Source organism: Hippocampus bargibanti, linkage group LG17 (genome assembly GCF_051943395.1).
Source record: "Hippocampus bargibanti isolate YZ-2025 linkage group LG17, ASM5194339v1, whole genome shotgun sequence".
In the NCBI taxonomy this organism is placed as follows: domain Eukaryota; kingdom Metazoa; phylum Chordata; class Actinopteri; order Syngnathiformes; family Syngnathidae; genus Hippocampus; species Hippocampus bargibanti.
In genome coordinates, this window is record NC_142750.1 from 9,776,687 (window position 1) to 9,788,150 (window position 11,464).

The window sequence follows — 11,464 nt, forward strand, 5'->3', positions numbered from 1 at the left end:
TCTGAATTGTATTTTGTAATATATTTCTTATTTTTAAAACGATTTACTTTATATTTTATAATTTTCCATTACTATATGGTGCTAAAGTTTTATCTTCACTTATATTACTATCTAGTTTATTATTTTGGGAGCGTTTTTAAATTTTATATAATTATTTTAAAATTTTATATATTTTTTTTTAATAATCACAAACATTAAGGGGTTGTGACGTCACGAAAGAAGGTTTAAATTCATGACATTTGCATTCAAGTTTAAATTTAATGGTTGTGACATTTTTACAAACTATGACCTGTAAAAAATACTTGGCTCTTTAAATATGCCATAACGACTAGGCTTTGGTAGTGTGCTCGGTGACTGGTTTAAAATTTATATTCATAATATTAAAAAGTGCAAGTGATTGAGATGGCAGATTTGTGTCATGTTATCCTTGAACAAGGTATTCCCTGTTCACTTTATGTATGCCTACACCGGAGAACACTGGTAAACTCATTGTACAGGTGTAGAGTGACAATAAAACACATTACTATATGTTCCAAGACGAGTTTGTTTCCGTATGTGGAACTGTCGCGGCTTGGAATTGAAGCGGATTTACGTGGGACAGGAGATGTGGGACTGGAGATGTGAGACAATTTCTTTTCATCAATGGATGCTACAGCTTCATGTTAGCTTTCAAGATTTAGCTTGTAGCAGACGTGCATATTACGCCATTATGTGCCTGATCCGCTGGTAAAAAGGACACTTTGATCTTCTCTTTCATCTAGAGCCGCTTTATAAAACAAAGACAGTGCAGAAAGTGCTTAAGATTGAATTGACTGTCTTTTGTGTCACATTATTTATTTTGGTTTTTTTTACTTCAAGATGGCGCCGCAAGAGTTGCTGCCTTTACAGCAGCTCTTGTATTTTGTTTTTCTCCTTCTTCCTTTCCTGTACTCTTCCTTTCATAACTTTGCTGCTGTGAAATGTAAATTTCTCCACTGTGAGACTAATAAAGGCTAATCCAATCCAATATGTAAATTGTTTTACTGCATTTTTTGTGAAATGGAATGTCATTGAACCCGAGACCACAATTAGCTATTAGCATCCTCAATTTAGGCTCATTAGCATTCTGACATGCAGGTCATTTGTCCACGTTTATTGATGTTCTTGATCGACGCTAAAACATTAAAAAGTTCACATCAATGACCAACATTCAAATACAAAAAGTGTATCAAAAGTATTGCATTCCAAAAAAACAGACAATTTCAGCAACGTTACAAAACGTACACACCATTGATCCCATTTGTGTGCACGCTCATTTAGACAAAGAGCATCGCTTCTTCCCTTCACCGTCCACAAGACTGCTTTGAGTCAGCAAAAACAAAAGTCTTTTTGTGTGTCTAACACGGGGGGAGAAAATGTTTGGATTTGAAGTTGGGAAAAGGAGGAAAGAGTTGCAATAAACAGTCTGTTGCTTTAAAATAAGAGGGGGGGGACAACTCAACTGTAAACATGTCCATTAAGATCAGGTCCCAATGTTTGTTCAGACCACAGCCACTGTCAAAACGTACAATTTGACAACATCATATGAATATCACTGAGGGGTCCATCGACTGACTGCATGTATTTGAGCGGAACAGTGAGAAATTAGGACATGGAGACAACGTGTGACATTAGGGTGGAAAGTTGACATTAAGAAATGATGTCTCTCTCAATCATGTCACCTCGATGTCCCAGACTCGCCAGTTCAGATAAACTGCTCATTCCATGAAAAACATTTTGGGCAAAGTATAGCATCCATTTATCCATCCCCATGGCCAGGCTTCAAACATCCAAAGTCTAAAGAAACAATTTTGTTTGAGCGATGGGAATCGAATCTGCATTTGAGGCGTGTGCATGCATGTTGGCAATATCCCTGCTGATGTCACTCCGCTGCCTCTTTAAACTACACGCGCTATAACGAGGCCTTTTTCTGAATGAGTTGTCGTTACAGTAGCTAAATATAGACATGAACATTCAAGATATTAATACAGGGATACCTTGGCTTACGAACTTAATTGGTTCCCAGACAGAGTGTGTAAGCGAAAAGTGTGTATCCCAAAAATTAATTTCCGACAGGAAACCATTAAAATAAGAATAATCCGTTGCCAGGTCCCCATAAAACATAATTTTCTAAGCCTTAAAACTACACAAACTATACCTTATTTTATGTATCATATATGTGATATGGTATTATAATTAAAGAAATAAACTGTAGTGTATAATAAAGTCGTTTTACCTTTGTGATGGTCGTTGATGGAATGGAGTGGCCGGTTTCATCAGCATTAAACACTTGATGAGGAACGTAGCCTTCTTCTTTCACCATCTTGATGATCGCTTGTAGGTGCTTTCTCTGCGATAATTTTACCTAGTTCCTCATCAATTGTGTTCTGTTTAGCTGGGTTGATAGCTTTTTGCATCAAGTGTACAGATAGATGGCTTGTGCAGGTTATTTGTGGAGCCTGATTGATGGGATATTTTAACCTCGCAGTCTACACTCTGCCATTGAACTATCAAAGTTGAAATGAGTCCAAATTTCACTGTTTTCTATCCATTTTGTCACTCTCTCTCTGTCATCTGCCTGTCTCTTTAATGTTTAAACCACCTCCTCTCACTGCTGCATTCTTGACCAATCACATGGCTTTAACCGAAGACTGGGGGCGGGGAATACAGGACGAAAAAATGTCGGCAGCCATTTTCTTTTTTTGAGAATGGCTTCACTCTCTCTCTGTCTGTAACCCCCCCCCCCCCCCCCCCTCACTGCTGCGTTCTTGACCAATCACGTGGCTTTAACCGACGACTGGGGGCAGGGAATACAGGACAAAAAAATGTCGGCAGCCATTTTCTTTTTTTGAGAATGGCTTCACTCTCTCTCTGTCTGTAACCCCCCCTTCACTGCTGCGTTCTTGAAATATCACGTGGCTTTAACCGACGACTGGGGGCGGGGAATAGAGGACCAAAACAAGCCGGCTGCCATTTTCTTTTAGGAGAATGGGTTTGTTCGCGAACAACACATCACTCATTGTGGCAGCTCTGTGTGTGTCCCGAAAAGTAGTTTGTATGCCAAGGTAAAATTTTCATCAATTTAACGTTGGTCAACCGAAAAGTTCGTAAGCCACGGCGTTCGTAAACCAAGGTATCACTGTATCTCAAAATCAAAGATTTCCCTGATCGGAACTCTTTGTACAGTACATCCCATGTTTATGCTCGTCTTTCAATACAACACGAAGGTTAGCCAATCACAAACCCCTGTCCTACGTTTCACGTGGGATGTCAGATGAAATCAGGCAAACATCTAGTGGCGGGAGCAATGAGCGCAGAGGCACAAATGGGGATTCTCCGCCATTATTTGGAGGCATTTGAGTTAAAAGAAAAATAAAAAAGAGACAGCAAAGGTGAACCAGATCAAAGCGTAGGGTTAGGTCTTTTAAACAGAAATAGTGCCTACTCATCATCCGTCTATTCATCCAAGAAGGGGGAGTCTTGCATCTTGGATTTTTTTCCATTTTGTTTTTTTTTATAAATCACTCAAATGGTTTTTGGCATTTTTCCTTGCCCCGTCAGATGTTTAGATCAGGAAATGTCACTAATATTTATTAATGACGGGCCTGTGAAGCCATTTGTGGGTCTTTTCTTAAGAAAATAAGGTTATTTTTTACACCCCTGAAATGGTTTGCGAGTAAACTTGATGTGTCTCGTCAGGCATGGGGCAATAGTTTGCAAAAATAGAAATAATCTCTCTTGTAGGCCAAAATAAATGATTTCTTTTGTATCATCAGCTTACGTTAAAATAACACCTGCTTATCTGATACATTTACAGTACGCTTATGTGATACAGTAGCTTTGCCGAGCCAGCAACAGCACCTCCTAATTCATATGATTTAGTTATGTTTGTTTTTTTTTGAACTGGAAAAAAAAGTTGAGCTCATTAGGGACGAAATCAAGGGCACTTTGCCTCCAACCTACTTGAAGATGTGACTCACTGAGACTAATATGGACTCAAAGGCTGACAATAGTCATCAGTCTACCCTGTCATACATTGATAAAGTGTCCCTTGACCGAAACACACGACCTGGTTGATGACATCATGAAAGAGTTGTCAATCTCCGCATTTTAATGCAAAAATATGATAAACTAATTTCTTTCTTCTGGCACCGTGCCTGTGGTTTGCAAACATGATGAAAATGTCTCATGAGGTTCTTTCTGCACAAGGAACGACAAATACAAAAAAAGCAATGAAATTCACATTGTGGATCAGCCGTCACGAGTTTGTTCTCGTCAGTGCGCCTGAGCAACATCCACCGTCGCCTCCAAACATGTCCCCCACGCAAATAAACCAGTGGTGAGCGTTCAGCTGAGGTAACAAGTGTGTGTGTGTGTGGAAAGCAGTCAAAAATGAGGTATGTGACTATGGGAGGTGCAAGTGGATCGCCACGACAGGGGACGTCAATAGGAAACCTTCACGAGTTCACAACACGAGAAAAAAAAACATGGTGGCAAATGCCAAGAGACTGGCAAATGCCCGCAATGTCCCAAATACATCGGTCAATGAGTCAAGCTTTCACGGCGACCTTTCAGAAAATGTTCGCAAAGATTGTCTTCATTCAAAAGTGCTCCTGCGCCCTCCAACTTGTTCAAACTTGGCGAGGTCAGATGACGTGAACCTCACTTTCTGTGCACGGGTGACAATCCGTCAGCCACTTGCTGAATTTTTAACTCATTCACTGCCAAACTAGCACCAGGGTTTTTGTCATTGTCACTCAAATTCCAGGACCCACAGAGTATTGAGTTTTAGGACTACGTAAACATTCAATGCAGCGTAAAAAAAAACCTTAGACTCTCTGCTGTATTCAGAGAAAAATAGTTATTTCCTAAATGATATGGGTCTGGAGTTATATGAGCTTCTAATGAGGGTGGCTGTCCAAAATACAATGTAATACATACATGTTGGTTTATGTAGCGCTTTAACAACAGCTGAAGCTGGAACAAAGCGCTAACATGGAAAAAAGGAAATACTGCCCCCTTGTGGAAACATTGCCAGAGGCATTTATCGGCACACCAGCAAGAAAAACCAAAACCCGACCGAATGGCGCTCTACGTCATATATTGAATCCCCGAAAAAATCCGGGAATGGCAGTGAATGAGTTAAGGACAGAAAGTGTTTTTGAAATGTCGACTTGGGACTTGTACGGTAGTCAACCTGTTTTGAAGCAAACCTGTTCAAAACTGCCTTGCGAATCATTCATCATTTCCAAATGCCTTGAGATACAAGTTAAACTCCCCGCTTGCCCGTTTTTGTCACTCAAAACACTCTTATCTCAAATCACATTGACCCAATGTGTCTTCTAATAATGATTCGGTGTGTTTGAAAGAGTTAATTTGCTTCAAGAGCCGTGTGAGGACTAAAGTGATAAAAAAATACAAGAAGTGAGGTCTCCATCGATACTGCGACTATTGTGGAATGCATCCCCCACACTAAATGTGGGGTGACTCTACCTGTGATCGATTGTTCCGCCGATTTGGAATAAACACGATCATCTTCTTGATGAAGCTTAAGTCTCCCCCGCTTTTTTTGGCACGTTTCACATTTATCACAAAGCCTCGCGTGTGTGTACATGGGTACCGTTGCTGTTGGCTTGCTGGGTAGCAGCAGGGGGTGCTGGGGCAGGGGCGTCTCACGAGCGGTGTTTGGCTTGCAGGTGACTCCGGAGGCGGCCGGCCGAGGGGAACCTTTTGCCGCAGAGTGAACAACGAGATGATGTGATGCCGACGTTGGCATCGGCGTGGATCTGCCGATGAGCTTTGAGCAGCAGCACGCGGCTGAACCTGCGGCCGCAATCCTCGCACTCGGACCAAACCTTACGTCGCTTCTTCTGCACACACACACACACATACACACGGCAGTTACAGACGCTCCCCTACTTACGAACATTCAAGTTACGAACAACGGTACATATGAACATTTTTGTTGTATTATATGTAGTATTCTCTGTAGTTGTATATGTACATATCTTTATAAAGCATATATTTTATTAAATGTTTCTTTTTCAGTAGAAGCCAATACAGGTTACTTATACAAGCCTAAAAGACTTATATAAACCTTAAATATACTTATATAAGCCTTAAACATACATTCCATACAAAATATAGTACGGAGGCAACTTACGAACAAATTCACCTTACGAACGACGCTCCGGAATGTATCTCGTTCGTAAGTTGGGGAGTGTCCGTACTTATTTTGAATGCAAATATTTATTATTCCATTTCTAATTGCTCATTTCAAATGTTTTTGACCCATGCCTGGAAATCACAAATGGAGAGTCAGGCAGTTTCGACAAAAATGAAAAAAATGCATGACAGTCGTTCAAATGGCACCATGTATTTATCATGCATCTCAGTCGTCATGGCAACAGTACCTTCCTCCCTTTTTCCTCCTCTTCTTCCTCTTCCTCTTCCTGGTCGTGCCTGTCTTCATCATCCTGCTCCTCCTCCCTCCTCCTCGACCTCCTGTTGCTGCTTGGTGCCCTGGCCAGTGGGCATTACTCTGACATCCTGCAGTTTCTTGTGCGTGGCGCCCGGGTGGTCATCCGGGGGCTGCGACGCGGTCAGTAGACGTTGCAACATGGAGGCTGATGAGTGAATGCCCCAACTGCCTGTTTGGGTGAAGCAAGCCACTGTAAGCTCAACGGATCAAATTTGAATCGTAAACTCCATTTTGTCTCTCGCGAAAAAATGATCCTTATCATCTGGATGTTTGTACTTCAAACGCAAGCTTTTCAAGGACTTTCTCGAAGCTGTTGTCAGCCAACCGGCGGGGGCGAATGCATGATAAAGGCCTCACGAAGCTGCCTTAAAAAACGAAGGAAGCGAAACTTGCTTCAGCGACAGCTGAAGGTCACTCGGTGGACTGATAAAAGGGTTCAATGTCAAGAGAAGAAAAGACGGTGAAAACTGGAAATGAAGAGAATCGTGGTTGAGGGATATTACATTAGATTAGATGAGCCTTTATTTCCCTCACACTGGAGAAATGTACAATTCACAGCAGCAAAAACAAAATACAGGAGCTGCTGTAAAGGCAGCCAATCACGCGGCGCCATCTTGAAGGCAAAAAAAAAAAAAAATAAATAAATAATGTGACACAACACTGTCACGTTCCGACAACGACAGTGGCAGCTGACGAGTGGGAACGTAGGGAGTGGTGGTGGATCGCCAAGCAGGTGACAGAGGCGTTGGTGCAGGCAGAAGATTTATTAACAGAAAGCGCGGGTCCAAGATGACACGGACCCGGTAAAACACAGGTGTCAAAGTCAAGGCCCGGGGGCCAAATCCGGCCCACCACATCATTTTTTTCGGCCCGCAAAAGTAAATCAAACTTGTAAAATTCCATGATGCTTGCTAAAATCCTAACCGAAATTTCATATTTTTGGATGTAAACCACAATAACAGTCATTATTTTTTACTTCAGATTTGAAAACGAGTTAGTCATTAATTTGTTGTGCGCTCTAACTTGTAATATGTGGAGGGGATTTAACATTCTAATGGCTTCCCCAAATTCATAATGGCCCTCGAGAGGAAACCATAACTACAATGTGGCCCGCAGCAAAAAATGACTTTGACAGCCCCTGCGGTAAAAGGTTTGCAAAACAAAAGTGACAAAAACAGCAAGGCTAGTGGGCGGGTGGCGGCACTCCACGCAATCACACTAACTACACAAAATAAAAGGCACACGAGGGTGCAAAACAGCAAAAATGGTTTCTTATGGGAAATTATTTTTGGGATACACGCTTTTTTTTCACCTTGCACACTCTGTCTGGGAACCAATTAAGTGCGTAATTAAGCCGGGACCAATTGAGGTCCCACTGTACATACATGGTCGTAAGTACGGGTGGTCCGAAGTCGAGCTGGTCGTAAGTCGGATGTTAGCTATATATATTTATTGTGTCATAATCCATTCATTTTCAAGTGACATTTTGTCGGCTGTCTCCACTCACCTGAAGGGGTCAGCGGGGGAGCAGCGGGTGGAGGCAAGGTATCACGGTCAGAGCAGAGGACGTCCATGGCCTCTAGAGGCGTCCATCGAGGATCCTGCAGCGGGTGCGACTCAAGGGTCAGCGCCATAACAGGAGGTACTGGGGGTTCAGGGTCCTCACTTGAGCTGCGTCCACCCACCCCACCTCCTGCCACCGATAATTTCGGCTTCCAGATATCTCCACACCACTCGTGACCGAATGCTACAGCATTGGCCTTGTCCTCTGTTCCGCCATTGCCACCCTTCTCCTCAGCCGTCTCAGGGCAGGTGTCTTTGGGGGCAGCATCGGACCCGTGGGGTGAACCCGGGTTGTCTCGGGCCTCCCGGCGCGTGGTGACCCGTCTGCAGTCCAGCCGGGCTTGCAGCGTCTGCCTTTCACACTCCTTCTGCGTGATCTCCAGGAGGAGGTCGTCAAACGATGCTTCCACCATCTTCTTCAGCTGGCACAGGGCCGAGTGTAGGACGCGCTCCATCACGGACTTCAGCTGCTCTACACCCCCCCCCCCACACACACACACACAAAAAAACTGTTTGAAGGATTTCTCATAAAATCACATTCATCCAAAGTACTTTTTCCTCAGCATTAAACGAATGGCACCTTGGCTGCCATTTTGTGAAATTTTCTGGGAAAAAAAATGAACAAGCATCTCTGAAATCCACAGTAAAATCAATTCGCTGCTGAATAACATGAGGTCATCTTTTTCCACCAATAAGGTTCCATGAACGTTTACATGAAGAAGCTTGAGAAGGGACTCCCGTAAATGTTACTTGCAGAAATAAAGGTGCCCAATCCAAATACATCCTTTGATCACATGATTTCAAAATGGTGGCCCCGGCGAAGTACAGTATTCGGCGACGTGTTTGTTTGAGTGGCTACGCAAAAAAGAATGGAAATGCTTCTCCTCACCTTCTCAGATTTATTTTTCCGCCAAAACAACTGAGCTGTCAGCACTGGCTGATTATGTAAAGTAATTTGCCGCCATCTTGCTGGTGTAAGCTGTGAACACCCACAGGTGCAAAGCCACAAAAATCACAACTTGGACATTGTTTAGGTGGAATGAAGGGCGAGTGAATGACGGCCAAAACAAGTGCACTTGTGACCCTTGACCTATGTTTTGTGAACACAGCAGTAAGCAGGGGCACGGGCCGCCCCCTGCCACGTTCAAACCACACCCCCGACCCGCCTAGCACGTGATCCTTTGCCATCATTTCACATACTCGTTGCAATTATTGTTTTTTTTCCTTCATCGCGTTTAGTGCGACTGTCAACCATCCAAGAGCCCCGTGACGTAGAACGTTGGATTACGTAACACTATGTCTGGCATGCGTGTTGTGCTGCCTTGTGTTGTGTTGTTGTGTAACGGGCGACCGCCCACCTACCTACGACTCGGCCCCTCTGCTCCAGGCGGCGACTGTCGGTGGGTCCGCGGGGCTTGGTCGGCTGCTCGGGTTTCTTCCTGACCCCGTCCGAGCCGTCGTCCCCGGCGGCCGCCGCCTGGCTGTCCCGGTACTCCTCGGCGTCCTCCTCGTTCCGTCCGCGGTCGCTTTCCCACGCCTGCAAGCGGAGGCGCAGCCGGCGGTTCTCCTGCTCCTGGGCGGCGGCCTCGAGGAGCAGCGCGTTGAGGCTGGAGCCCACAGTGGAGCTGATCTCGTGGACGGCCAGCTGTACCACCTGCTCCAGCACGGACTCGAGCTGGCCCTGGAAGAACGGAATATACACGGCTCCGTTCATGCTAGCGGCTCATGTCGAGGGCCGCCTCCTCCGCCGCCTGGCCAAAGTGAGGGTGGGTCGCGTGCGGAGGGGCCGGCTCGCTCGCGTGCTCGCTTGGTCTCTGAGGCCGACTGGATGCTCTCCTCGGTCGGCGTCCTCTGGCACAACTCTCCCGCCTCCCTCGCGTTCCCTCCGGATCTACCGTAATGATCCGAAGCGATGCGCGGCGCGTTTGCCGCCCACACGTGCGGACGCCATTTTGTTGTGGGATGGCGGTTTGGTCGCTCGAAGGCGAGGGCGTCTTCCAAATAGGCGGAAGCAGATTAGTTCGGATGTAGAAGCAAGTTGATTTAATGTGCATATTACAGTCCGACGAACGCTAAACCGAACCCAGTTCATGCGCTACACAGAGATATATCCCTCCGCCACCCCAAGAAAAAAACTCTGATCTAAATAATTTGCTCTCTTTGTATACGCTTTACGGTACTTTGTGAACAGGGGCGTCGTGGCGTCACCAGGCTACTTTTTTTTCAACAAAAAGCTTTATTGACGTTGGATTTACTTTGTGTAAAATGTTTGCTTTTGTGTTAAAATTCAAGTAAAAGTCTTTGATACTAAATTAAAATTTGTAAGTAAATCAAGTCGCCAAAACACAGGACCAAACAAATCAAAGGAATCAGTCAGAACACTTTTCCCGTTTTGTATCAGATGTAGATGAGTTAAGTCCCAGAAAAGCGACCAGTGTTTCAGGGTGATGTTGATAAATTGCTTCTGCTTCGCATAAGTGAGTTTTAGGTTGCACTTGTGGATGTAGGTCCAAACAACTTTCTCAGTTTTTTTTTCATCACCTTTCCCAGCTTGCTGGCAGCCATAAAATTGAATCCATCCATCCATTTTCAACACCGCTGACAACACCAGCCTGAACTGGTTGCCAGTCAGTCACATACAAATGGTCATTCTCACCCATATTCACTGAGTAGGAACTGATCCCCACGCTGGCCAAACAAGTCCAGTGTACACCATCAGCGACACACCACATTTAATCATCACCACTTGCTGAAATAATAATAAAGTATCACTTTGAACATGGAATATCTTGTCTTTGCTGTGTATTCAATTAAATATAGGTTGGACGTAATCTGCAAATCGTTTAATTTTATTTTAAATATATGTTTTAGCACATATGAGTTAAAGTGTAGGCCCGTCAGTCAAATCTGGTCCGCCGCATCATTTCATTTGGCCCGCGAAAGCAAATCAAACTTGTGAAATTCCATGACGCTTGCTACAGTCTGAACCAAAATTTCAAATTGTCCTGTATAAACCACAATAACTGTCATTATTTTTGACTTCAACTTTGAGAACAAGTTATTCATTAATTTCTTGTGCGCCCTATATGTAATATGTGGAGGGGATGAAACATTTGAATGGCTTCCCCAAATTCATAACGGCCCCCCGAGAGGAAACCGCATTCAATGTGGCCTGCGCTCAAAAAATGAGTTGGACACCTAGACACTTTTGCTTTAACGCAACCTCCCAACTTTACTGGAAATGGATTTGTATGACTCAATTATCGTGAATCATCCCATCACAGCAAAGCATCGTCATCAGTATGGGCGGACACACCTGAAAAATTCTCCACATGGCCGCACGAGGGCGGTGGCGTTGCTGTCGGGACTTTTGAGCGCGTGCGCATTGGGCACCTTCCCTCC

General features: G+C 44.3%; 1 protein-coding gene across 1 annotated transcript; it reads right to left on the minus strand.

The window, feature by feature from the left end:
• Positions 1–1,117: 1,117 nt before the first annotated feature.
• Positions 1,118–10,841, minus strand: LOC148885630 (uncharacterized). The gene is given in 5 exon segments (XM_089019230.1): positions 1,118–5,888; positions 6,432–6,507; positions 6,509–6,668; positions 8,007–8,534; positions 9,425–10,841. Coding segments are annotated over 5 exon segments (1,314 nt in total). The 5' UTR covers positions 9,777–10,841; the 3' UTR covers positions 1,118–5,690.
• Positions 10,842–11,464: the final 623 nt, after the last annotated feature.